Source organism: Erinaceus europaeus, chromosome 1 (genome assembly GCF_950295315.1).
Source record: "Erinaceus europaeus chromosome 1, mEriEur2.1, whole genome shotgun sequence".
Lineage (NCBI taxonomy): Eukaryota > Metazoa > Chordata > Mammalia > Eulipotyphla > Erinaceidae > Erinaceus > Erinaceus europaeus.
In genome coordinates, this window is record NC_080162.1 from 142,595,101 (window position 1) to 142,608,246 (window position 13,146).

Consider the following 13,146-nt stretch of genomic DNA (forward strand, 5'->3'; position numbering starts at 1 on the left):
ATTTTGAACACAGCTAAAGTGAGACGATAACAAGCATTTTCCCTCTACTCCAATACAGATTCTACTTGTGGGGAGAGCTATCAATTTGTCTATTTGCTCAAAAAGGAAATCACCAAACAATGAACGCACCCAGAATTGTATTCTTTCAGCCAGTTGAGAAGAGCATCTTTGTTGAAGGCAGCAGCAGCGGCCACATTGCTACTGTTCAGCTGAATGTCAGCGATTGTTTCAGAGGTGCTCACCACTTCAATGAGGCCAGAGCGGTCTCCCGTTGCTAGACAGCCATAGGGCAGCATCCTAAGAGAAGCATGGAAGCAAGCGGTCACGTGTGCACACTATCCACATGAGAGAATGCTGACAGAGCCAGTTCTTCTTTTGAGTACCCCTGTCACTACTGTAGGACTGTCAAATGAAAAGTAAGAGTTCTACCTTCTGTTAGGCCAACTACTTCACTAGAGTTTCCAAGGTTCCAGCCAAATGTGTAACTTATTATCTAGTTAGTCTGGAAATATATATATATTGCATACATGGAAAGGGTCAGATGAAAGAAAGTGATTTTTATTCTCAACCTTAGGGAAGAAAATCAGCTTTTAGCAGGTGCCAATGAGTGGGCTAGCACTTTAGATGTCACTTTGGTTAATGACTATTTCATTTTTCTAGTTGTTCAATCACCAGCCTTCATGTTACATGTGACTCACATCTAACATTCATTGGCAGTTTTGAAAATGTGCCGTTAAAGCACTTCTCTCTCTCTCTCTCTCTCTCTCTTTTTTTTTTATCAGAGCACTGATCAGCTTTGGCTTATGGTGGTGCAAGAAACTGAACCTGGGACTTTGGAGTCTCAGGCATAAGAGTCTCTTTGCATAACCATTATGCTATCTACCCCTGTCCTAGCACTTCTCTGTTTAAGCATATTCTCCCTTCTACTGCCTTCTTACTGCCACCTTAAGCCAAGTCTTCATCACCCCGTACTCAATCAGCAAGTATTTCCTCTGAGTCTATTTCTACATCATCATTTGTTCTAAGTGCAATGGCAACACAATCTATTTAAAATGCAACATGTCCTTCCCACGATCACATTTATGTAGTGACTTAACCACCCTGGAGAGAAAGCCAACATGCCGGCCATGATCACAGTGCTTCAATCTGGGTTCCTTCACCCGCTCCCACATCTCTTGTTCATTTTAGTTCCTGCAGTGTCTTCTTCACTACTCCTTATTATACAGACATTATATCCCCTCTTTTTTTTTTTTACCCCCCCCCCCATTTCTTTACATGCATTTATTTTCTCTCCCTGGACCTTACACTTCCTCCTCTTACCTCATGGGAAGGTCAGCATTAGTGAGAAATTCCTGGGTCACCCTATTTAAAATGGCAGCACCCTTCAAGACACAGTGCCTGTTATCTCTTCTCTGCTTTCTTTTCTTCCCCAGCCCTCAATACATTTTGTCTTCACTATTGGAATGTTCTATTATGCAGTGACACTCTCAGTACCTGTTAATGTGCCTGGCACAAAGCTCTCAAAAAATAGTTTTTAAAACATTTATTTTATTGATTCATGAACTAGAAATAGAGAAGAGAGGCAGCACTATTAAAATACTAAAATTACAGGTAGTATTTCGCTGTGATTTGCATTTGTTTTGTCCATAGAGATTTTTTTTTCAACTTTTAAAAATATTCTCAGAAAAAAAGTGAGCTGAATTTCTGTGTTGCTTGTTCATCTGGATAGAGGGGTGTGTGTGTGTGTGTGTGTGTGTGTGTGTGAGAGAGAGAGAGAGAGAGAGAGAGAGATACTCCAGCACTGGAGCTTCCTCTGGTGCCAAAATACTTGTCTTGCTGTGCTAGGGCCCAAACCTGGGCCGCATACATGTACCCTATATAGTAAAGAATTTTTATATAGAAAAACTTCTTTTTTGAGTAAACTGTTTATGTCCTTTACCTATTTACCAGAGTTTTAAACATTTTATATGAGTGTTACATATGTCAATATTCTCACTTCTGTTGTAAACCAGTTTTCTAAAAACTGTATTTTCATCAGAGCAATTCCAAAGTGGAATGACATGCTATGCACCACCCCCCCAAAAAAAATTTAGTAAATCAGGTGACAAGAAAAGGCAAACAAGCAATAGGTAAAGTTCACAGATTCAATCAGTATTTGGCTGCAGTTGTGTGTGAAGAGCTGTGTGAGCTGCTGGTGGCACAGAAATGGACCCAAAACAAAACAAAAAAGCAACCCTTGCTGTCATGGAGCAGACAGTATGCTCTTTGTACATGGGACAAGTTCCAGGAGAACATGTAAAAAGTCAAGAAAGCTTTCTGTTAGCAGGAAGACTAGCAGGCTAGAGAAGAGGGCAAGGAAAAACACAGAGTAAGGTGAGAGGAGGAAACAGCCAGGACCAGGAAGACCTTACAGAACTCTGTGGATGACATATAGATTCCTGTCACTTGCCTAAGAGGCCTGAGCAAATTACTGAAAAACTTTATGAAACAGAATCTGCATGCATGTGTATGTACTGGGGGAATGTATGAGCGTGTTAGTGTAACAAATGGTAAAAGAGGACAATTAATTGTTATGTAGTTCTAGAAAAATAACATTGGGAAAATAAATTTCAAATTCTTGTGGTCTAGGAAAAGGCACAGTGGATAAAGCACTGAACTTTCAAGCATGAGATCCTGAGTTCAGTCCCTGGCAGCACATGTACCAGAGTAATGTCTGGTTCTTTCTCTCTCCTATCCCTCTCATTAAAAAAAAAAAAAAAAAAAAAAAAAATGTTTGTTTAAAAAAAAAAAAGAATCTTCAAATTCCATGCAGGCAGCCTGGTATACCACGACATTGCTTTTTATTTGTGGTTAACCTATTTCTCCTTTGAGAAGACCTGCCATTTAGCAGTAAAGGTGGCCATGGAGCATGAAAGTTTCTTTTTTTTTTATTTTATTATTATCATCTTTATTTATTTATTGGATAGAGACAGCCAGAAATGGAGAGGGAATGGGGAGATAGAGAGGGAGAGAGACAGAGAGATGCCTGCAGCCCTGCTTCACCACTTGTGAAGCTTTCCCCCTTCAGGTAGGGACTGGGGGCTTGAACCCGGGTCCTTGTGCACTGCAACATGTGTACTCAACCAGGTGCGCCACCACCCAGCCCCCTAGCACGAAAGTTTCTTACCACCCCTCCCTTATTGTAAGGGAACACATGGGAAGCCACACTGTCTGGTTACGGTACACTTTGGCTCACTTTCCTGCACTGCCTCCTAACCCCTCTGCAGTCACACTGGGCAAAAGTTCAACAACTTCCTCTTCAAAAGCAAGCAAAGATGAAAGCATTCAGTATCGTTAAGAATGGAATGCTCACAATGGGAAGGAAAAAACATCCTTGTCTGGAGAGACAGTTTGACAGAAGTCAAGCAGGGGACAAACACACTTGAAGCCCAGACCATCTCAAGTGTCCTGTGCACTCAACCTCTGCACCTCTTAGGAAGGCCAGTGTCATAATTAGTGATGAATTCTTCTTTACTCATATTCTCTGAGCCAAAGTGCAATTTGTCATCTTTCCAGGAAATCAAGAATTAAGAAAACAAACACTTTATAGCGGGGAGTGGGGGAGCAACTCCCTAAATTATAGTCTGAGTGAGCAGGTAAACTTTCTCTTCTGATCTTGGCTCTGACATTCACCCCAATATTAGTGGCACCATCACTTGTGGCCTCTGAAGGAGGAAAGTGTCACATCTAACTCACACATCTTCCCTTCTCTGCCTCCATTCTTCTAAGACACTAGAGAACTGCTAGAGCTCTATTAAGAGGGGAATGAGCCCCATTAGTGTAATTCAGATGCAAAGTCAGAGGGAAGACAAGTGTCCAAAAGTCAATGTCATGTCCATTTACAAAGTGGATGGGGTGGGGAGGCTGAACTACCAAAGTTCAGAGAGTCACACCAGACAACCCATCAGATCTGACAGAAAAGGTCTTAATATGCTGACTAGAGGAGGGTAGGGGTCCTAACATACTGACGGCTTATCAGAGCTCTAATTTGGCATGAAGTAGATCAAATGGATATTCTGAGACATCAGAAAACAGGCAAGTTCATTCTTGCTAAGGAAGCACTGTTATAAGTACTGAAATACTGTGACTGAAGTCTATGACGCAGAGAAGACAGCCCTGAGTATCTGCGAGTGGGTTTAAAAGTGTGCAGCATGACCCAGTTTAACCTGAACAGCTGGCCAAAGGAAAAGCAACACAATAGAGATGCTGGAGCACTTATTTATAGAAACAGTAAAGTAAAAAAAAAAAAAAAAAAATGCTTGGGGGAAAAGGGTATGAGTTTGACAAAGCATTCAAAAAGAATGAAAGTCCTATATATTTTTAAAACATGGGGTCAGAGTACAAAAGTCAGTGGACATATCAAGGACCCGAGCAGTTAGTTCCTGCCTGTCAGACACACACTGCTTCCTTCCAGCACTACATGTAGCCACCTCCTTGAGCCTGAGGTCACAGGGAACCTTACTTGATGCTAAATGTGCTTTGCACGTGAAACCAATGGGGAAAAGACCCTGGTTGAGGCTTTAATGGAGGCTGATGGGAATTAAGGACATAGTCTTGATTTTAGTCTTTCATAACTTGATTTTCATAACTTGATTTCAAAACAAGAATCATCAAAAGCCCTGGGTCTGGCTCTTCACAAAGGAGAGCACTGTGGAGCTCATTTGACAACCTTGTTAAGAATCTGTGAGTCTCTCTTACCATTTATGGGGGGGGTCGGGTGGTGGTGCAACAAAGTACGAAGCGCAAAGACCCCAGTTTAAGCCCCCAGCTCCCCACCTGCAGAAAGGATGCTTCACAAGTGGTAAAGCAGGTCTGCAGGTGTCTCTCTCTACCTCTCTATCTCATCATCCTCTCTCAATTTCTCTCTATCCTATCCAACAAAATGAAAAAAAGAGAAAAAAAGATCACCAGGAGCAATGGATTCATAGTGCTGGCACCAAGCCCCAGCGATAACTCTGGAGTTAAAAAAAAAACAAACAAAAACAGAAGGCTGGGTGTTTGTGTACTTGGTTGAGTGCACATGTTACAGTGCACAAGGGTTTGAGCTCCCGCTCCCCACCTGCACTGGGAAAGCTTCATGAGTGGTGAAGCAGTGCTGTAGGTGTCTCTCTGTCTCCCTCCCTCTCTATCACCCTTTTCCCTCTCAATTTCTGGCTGTCTCAATCTTATAAATAAATAAAGATAATAATAAAAAAGTTCCCATTTCTTGTGGTATAAATCAAATGAATTCCCACATAGACATGCTGGGCCTAGACCTCTAATGGATCCTTCCCTCCACAAGCACTGGTCATTTCCAACAGCAACATCAGCATAAAGCCCTCGTGGGCCTCTTCAGGCTGGGGGACAGATTACTGAAGAGAAGCAATTACAGAAGCCTGAATTTCCACCTTCTCACCCCAAAAAGGATTTTGGGCCAGCAGGGGGTAGACAGCATAATGGTTACGCAAAGAAACTCTCAGGACCGAGGTTCCAAAGACCCAGGTTCAATCCCCCACATCATGATAAGCTATAAACCACAGCTGAGCTGTGAAAGAGAGAGAGAAAGAAAGGAAGGAGGGAGGGAGGATAGAGGAAGAAAAGAGAGAGAGAAAGGGGAGGAGAAATAGAGAAAATACTCAGAGAGAGAGATAAAAAGGATCCTGGCTCCAGCCCCCCACTACCCACCTGTAAGGGAGTAGCTTCACAGGTGGTAAGCAGGTCTGCAGGTGTCCACTTTTCTCTCCCCCTCTCTGTCTTCCCCTCCTCTCTCCATTTTTCTCTGTCCTATCTAACAATGACAACATCAATAACAACAACAACAACTACAACAATAAAAAGGGCAACAAAAGGGAAATAAATATTAAAAATATTTAAAAATTAAATAAACCAATGGGACTATATCAAATTAAAAAGCATAGCAGCACAATTTGTAATAGCCAAAACATGGAAGCAACCCTGTCCAATAACAGATAAGTTGCTGAGAAAGTTGTAGTATAATATACAATGGAATACTACTCAGCTATTAAGAATGATGAATTCATCTTCTTCACCTAATCTTTGATGGAGCTTGATAGAATCATGTTAAGCTAGAAGAGAAGGATGATTTCACTCATGAACAGAAGTTGAAAAATAAGAACAGAAGGGGGAACACAAGGCAGAACTTGGACTGGGTTTGGTGTATTCACAAAGTAAAGGCTCTCTGGGGTCCTTTCAGGTCCTGGTACATGAAGGTGGAGGAAGACTTAGGCTGGAGGTGACAGTGTTATGCAGAAAACTGAGGAAGTTTACATATGTACCAATGACTATATTTACTGTTAACCATTAATCCCTATTAAAAATATTTTTAATTAAAAAGCACAATAAATATCTTCATGCATAAATCACTATCCACATTTCTGACTTAAAAGTAAATTTTCAAAATATTGCATACAGGGTTCAAATAGAATCAATAAAGAGGTTAATGTTAATTTACAACATTATTAAGATATTTATGCTTATGTTGTTTCAATTGTATATTAGACTAAGTGTTCATTTAATAAAATCTTTCTTTATGAAGTTAGTGGTAATTATTTCTGTAATGTGTGTTTCCACACTAGAACTATACTCACAATGTAGTTTACTTACGTTATATCTTGTCCAAGTAGCCCTCTTTATACATCTTTTCCCATTTGTTTATCTCTTTGAACCATTTACATATTTCAGATCATTATCTTCTGTTTCATGAATTATGAATTTAATGTCAATACGTGGCTTGAATTCTAATGTTGGTTGGAATTTACATATTGTGTTTTTATGTAGCTAAAATCTACCAACATTTTTCCTGCAATTATGTCCTTTTTTTTTTTTTTTTTGCTTTAGAAAGTTTGATAGTGATTAAACTTCTGGGATTCCCTCTTTTTTACTTTCTGATTTCTTTTTCCTCTTTTTCTTTCTCTCATTCTTTCCCTCCTTCTCCCTCTTTCTCTTAACCAGAGTCTGACTCAGCTCTGGCTTATGATAGTGCAAAGAACTGAACCTGAGACTTTGAAGACTCAGGCATGAGAGTCTTTTTGCATAACCATTATGTTATCCCATGCCCAGTGATTAAATTTTTAAAATCTGCTGTTCAACTTTTTTCTATCACCACAAACCTATTCTTCTAGAAATAGTGCCAAGAAAAAAAAAAAAAAGTAACTCAGGGAATCTCCTGCTGTCTGGGAAAGGCAGTGGAATGGACATTTCTTGGCTAAGTAAACAGGGTTACAGGCTCTAGTCTTGGATGCCCACCACAGCATGCTCCCAAGAGCAAATTCAACACCATATGTGAGAACATGATCCTTGCTATATGCCCAGGTTCTACTGGTCTTGGTTCAAACTTACTCATTCTTTCTGGAATCTCAACCACATACATAAGTTTTATACCAGATGAAGTTTAAACAAGGTATATGTTTGAGAGTGCTGTATTGACGATTTTTGTAAAATATTATTGTGAGTCACAATGACCAATAATAGCAGGGGCAAAGAAATCAACAGCAAGATTTTTAAAATCTTGCTGAGGACATAACATGAAACAAGAAGAGAAAAAGAAAAAGAAAAAAATCACTAGGAATCTCACCGAAGATCCAGACCAGCTTCTTTCCAGAGCAAATCCATTAAGCGCAGCATCTGAAGAGCCAACATATCCTGCCGTAAATCTGAGGGGGAAAAACTGCTTTATAATAAGTGGTTTTCATTTTATGCCTAACATCACTAGTTTAAGATTAGCTATCTCCGTGAGAATTAACTAAAACTGCTGAGGAATGTTATAGCATGCACTATTTTAAAAAATAAACTTTAAAATATATTCAATTATTCACAATTATAAGCTACTGTATTAATTATATAAATACTATATTACTGTGTAACAGAGCAACACTGCTATCAGATAGAGAAGCAGTTTATTCTAGCATCTACATGATTCATATAATTAAATTATTTTAAATTTGCTTTTAGGATTACATAGGATAGTCTAGAAAATTACTATAAAAATCTAATAGCTGATCTTTAGAAACTATTATTTTTAGCATGTCCATGTTCAAGGGTGATTTACAGGTAATAGAGCTTTTAAAAATACTGATTACAGAAAAATGACACTATTATATGGTCACGGTTATACAGCTAGCAAAATGCTACGAGTTCTTATTTAAGTAGTGAAAAGCATTATATGATTTGCTTGTGTCAATTAATTACTTTTACAATCCTAACATGCACTATAGTCCCCATGAATTCAAAGGTATGCAGCTGAATTTTACATAAGTTGCTGTAGTCACACAACTAACAGTGGTGGCAGTCATGGATCCTCCTGGTCAGTGTGACTACTTCAGGGGCATTTCCTTTATACAGTAATGTGTCAGAAAGATATATATATATATATATATTTTTTTTTAAATATTTATTTTATTTATTTATTCCCTTTTGTTGCCCTTGTTGTTTTATTGTTGTAGTTATTGTTGTTGTTGTTGTTGTTGGGTAGGACAGAGAGAAATGGAGAGAGGAGGGGAAGACAGAGAGGAGGAGAGAAAGACACCTGCAGACCTGCTTCACCGCCTGTGAAGCGACTCCCCTGCAGGTGGGGAGCCGGGGTTCGAACCGGGATCCTCATGCCGGTCCTTGTGCTATGTGCCACCTGCGCTTAACCCGCTGCGCTACAGCCCGACTCCCAGAAAGATATTTTAATTAAAATACAAAATACGGCAATAACATCAACACTATTATCACTAAAACAAGCTATATGGATACTTTAAGTACTCTCCTATATTTCACAAGTTTCTTACAAAAAGAGCAGTCAGCTTTTGTATTCTATAGGAATGGAATTTATGTATGTAAGTAAGCTAGAGAAGTCGTTTTCCAAAAGCAGAGAAAAGAACTTAGCATATGCTAAATTCAACTGATAACTGCTATCCAAATTCACTACCTCTAGACTGCCATGTGTTAGACATTATATGTCACCTTCAAGATAAAGTCAACTTACAACAAATGGAAAAGAGAAACCTCAGTACATACCATCACCATTCTTAAAAATAACTCCAACGGAGTCCTCGCCAAACACTTTGTTGTTATACACCAACCACAGAGGCTTCATTTTAGAATCCATGTATTTACACTTTTCAACACTGAAATCAAACAAGGGGATTATTAACCCACTTCCATTAAAAGATAAGGCAAGGGAGTCGGGCTGTAGCTCAGCGGGTTAAGCGCAGGTGGCGCAAAGCACAAGGTCGGCATAAGGATCCCGGTTCGAGCCCCTGGCTCCCCACCTGCAGGGAGTCGCTTCACAAGCGGTGAAGCAGGTCTGCAGGTGTCTATCTTTCTCTGCCCCTCTCTGTCTTCCCCTCCTCTCTCCATTTCTCTCTGTCCTATCTAACAACGACAACATCAATAACAATAGTAACTACAACAACAATGAAAAACAACAAGGACAACAAAAGAGAAAATAAATAAATAAATAAACTAGGGCAACAAAAGGGAATAAATAAATAAATAAATATTAAAAAAAAAAAAAAGATAAGGCAAGGCCACAATTTTCCCACTGTATCATAGGCTCAGAAAAACTCAGTTTTATTCCATTCAGGTCTAAAGTTGAAATATCTCCTCTTGGCAGAAAAGGAACAGGAATGGCAACATTGGCGGGTGTGTAGTGATGACAGATGTGTTAGAATTGAAAGCACAGATGTGTCCTTCCACATACACTTAAACCCCTCACTCCGCATTTTCTTACTCTTCTCTAACTTTACACTGTTATCAGCATGTATATACTCAGTAAAAATTAGAACGTGGAACTGGATCAAACTTTGGAATATTATGAGTTAATTTATTAAAGGATGCTTAATCAAGAATACTGATATGCTAAACACCCATTATTATTTTCTACTGAGAAAAAAGTTTAAAACTCAAGATCTCAACTGAAAAGAGGGAAATAAATTAGTAAATAATTTATCATTGTTGCCAATGTTCTACTTACACTGAGTTTTCACCTCTTTCACCAATCCTAAAGGTGAATTTAGCTGGTAAGTACTGAACATGAGAAGGGCCTTTGAGGACTAAGACTTAACCGAAAACAGAGCCTTACCCAGCTGCCCTCCTCTTACCCCCACAGCCACTTGGAAACACTGTAGATTCAATCACTTACTAGAGCTCAGAAAGGATGACACAGGGGTTTAGAGGTGACTGAAGGTCAGAGAGGGCTTCCCGGTAAGCGTTCTGTTTTAAACAAGTGTGCATTGCCTCTTTTCCTTTGGCTCTGTTTAACTTCATAGCATTCAATTTGATCAAGCTATTTAAGGTCTTTAGCTTATTGAGTGCTTCAACCTGAAAAACAAGTTTCCCCACCACCAACATTTATTTATGATTGAAAATAGCATCAAGTATGATATGACCATGTAATGATGTTAATAATCATCTCCTTCCCACTTTCCCACTAATAATCCATGACAGCCAGATATCTGAAAACAGTGGCTGACACACAGCAAACATAATAAATAGGTACAACAGATAATGAAAACTTATTTTTTAATTATGCATTTCTAATTTTACCAAGGCACTGTTCAGCTCTGATTCATGGTAGTAGGAGGAATTGAATCTGGCACTTCAGAGCTTCAGGCATGGAAGTCCTGCATAAATAACCATTTTGCTATGTCCTCCACCCTGAAAACTTATAGCACAATTCTTTAAATTTTCTTTTTGTAAATTAAAAAAAAAATTTTAACCTTTATTTTATTGATAGGACAGAGAGAAATGGAGAGGGGAAGGGGGTAGAGAGGAGAAGGGGGAGGGGGGGAAAGGGTAGGGGAAGGGGAGGATAGAGAGAGAGAGACAGAGAGAGAGAGATGCCTGCAACACTGCTTTACCACTTGTGAAGCGTCCCCCCTGCAAGTGGGGACTGGGAGCTTGAACCTTGTGTATGGTAACACATGCATTTAACCAGGTGTGCCACTGCCTGGCCCCTCAAAATTTCTTTAATCCCTTTCATAGATGAAATCTTAAAGAGAGAAATAAAGAACACTGACTATAAGAAGATAGATTTGAAACAGCTACTCAAAACACTGCAGCTCAGATAGCGGGTAGAATGTGAAACATAAATAGTCTGAGCCACTGCATTGGTCACCTATAAAGGAAATAAGGAATAAGGAAACAGATACAGTAATGTTAGGAGTCCTGACATAAAATCTTATTGTCTGTGTCTTGTCATATATGTCACATTTTGTTATATGACATCCTCTACTATAATCTCTTTCTAGAATAGCAAAATAATTGTAATAAATCACTGTGCAATAAAGTGAATACCTAAACATAATACTTTATTTTCTTTTTAAAAATTATTTTACTTATTAATTTATTTGATAAAGATAGCCAGAAACTGAGAGGAAGGAGGAGGTAGAGAGGGAGAGAGACAGAGAGACACCTGCAGCACTGCTTCACCACTCATGAAGTTTACACCTGCAGGTGGAGACCGGGAGCTTAAACTCGAGTCCTTGCACACTGTAACATGTGCATGTAACTAGGTGCACCACCATCTGACCCTGTAATATTTTATTTTCAAAGCTAAATTATGTGCTTTTATAATCCTGATCATCAAACCTTATATAGATTTAAAAAAAAAAAAAAACTTGTAGAATAAGGGTAGCCAACTGAATCAAAATCATTGGTCTAAAAGTCAACATGTAGTTGTGTAATATTCCATAACAAGGTCTCAATCAACCATAAACCAGAGGGAGCACGCTACTTTATCCCTGTGTTGTTAAGACTGAACAAGTGATGTAAGCAGAATACACAGACCAACATGTAAACTGTGTGTAACAAATAGGCTAAAATGTATGGGATTATGAACATCATGGCTTGGCAGTCCATAAATAAGAGATTTACTTTATTTACAATATACTTTCACTCTGAATTGCTCCTGGGCAAGAAAACTAAGAATGGGCTTTAAGGAAGTGAATTCAGTCATGTAGTCTCTAACGGCAGGGCAGGAAACTGGAGTGGTAATACAGAGCTTGATTTTGATGATAAAGTTGAGATGGCTGACACCTGCCAAGTTAGCCATCTGTCAAAAGCAGATTCTTCACTTTTCAGCAGTGTTAGGAGATGTGCGAATAGTGGTGGGAAGGGAAGGAACTGGAAACTGGGCTATGCAAACAGGAACTTTTAGAAGTATTTGGAATTTGATCTCCAGTGTTTGCACAGTTGTGAATTTTCACGCCCCATTCTCAACTGTGCTAATACTCACTTCCTGGAATAGTGTACTGAATAACCACATGGTCATAAGTCAAATCTTTTGTATGTTTACACATTGTCTTTTTAAAAGTTTATAGTTATAAGAACTGCCATACAAAAAGCACCCTGGCTCTCTTCCTACTCATCAGTCAAGAGAATAAGTGAGAATAGTACCATCATACATTTCAGCTGTATGTTGGCTTTTATACAAGTCAAACAGATTCCCAGAGAACCAAGAAAAGGTCCAGTGTGCTCTGATCATCTGAGTGAGCTCAAACAAGTAGGAGGCACATCAAGTGGCATCTCAAGACTTTCATCAAGGATTTGGATGTCTTTCCCTCTCTCTGCACTGATATGTGCTTTGGGGGCTATAAAGAGGGAAATGACCTAATATACCTACATTAAAAGATCACTGTATCTGCTTCACAGAGAATGTGGGAAATGGAGCAAGAATGGAAATACAGGACATGATTTAGGAAGTTAGTAAAGACAATCAATGAGAGGAAATAATAGACTGGACTATGACGGTTGCCATAAAAACATGTGGCATAAGCAGGTATGGCATAAATATGTGTAACCTCTATGTAACTAAGGGAACTAACAGATTTATTTCATATCAAAATAAATGGTCCACAGTGGGAAAGTGCTGGCTATTATTACCACCATTAATGTTACCAAAAAGCACTGAATATAGTTATTTCAACATGAATGAAAAACCATATGCTCAGGCATAAATTTATAAATATCGCTTTTTGCCAGGCTAATTAAATAAAACAAGACAAACAAAAAAACCTGAACCAGTTTCTTACCAACTGTGGATTTCCAGGAGGTGTGGCCACAGAGTAACAGGGAACAGAACCAATCTCCCCTCAAACAACAACTACCTACAACTATTGAACT

At 39.1% G+C, this 13,146-nt stretch overlaps 1 protein-coding gene across 5 annotated transcripts in view; it reads right to left on the bottom strand.

Annotated features, from left to right (window-relative positions):
* The window catches only part of PIK3CB (phosphatidylinositol-4,5-bisphosphate 3-kinase catalytic subunit beta), a 160,182-nt gene that overhangs the window by 11,741 nt on the left and 135,295 nt on the right, over positions 1-13,146 (bottom strand). For all 5 annotated transcript variants that reach the window (XM_060196484.1, XM_060196476.1, XM_060196478.1 and 2 more), the window contains 4 exons: positions 10,166-10,344; positions 9,040-9,149; positions 7,613-7,691; positions 130-297 (listed from right to left, as the gene is read on the bottom strand). In XM_060196484.1, coding sequence (XP_060052467.1) covers positions 130-297; positions 7,613-7,691; positions 9,040-9,149; positions 10,166-10,344 — 536 coding nt within the window. The remainder of the gene's footprint in view (positions 1-129; positions 298-7,612; positions 7,692-9,039; positions 9,150-10,165; positions 10,345-13,146) is intronic.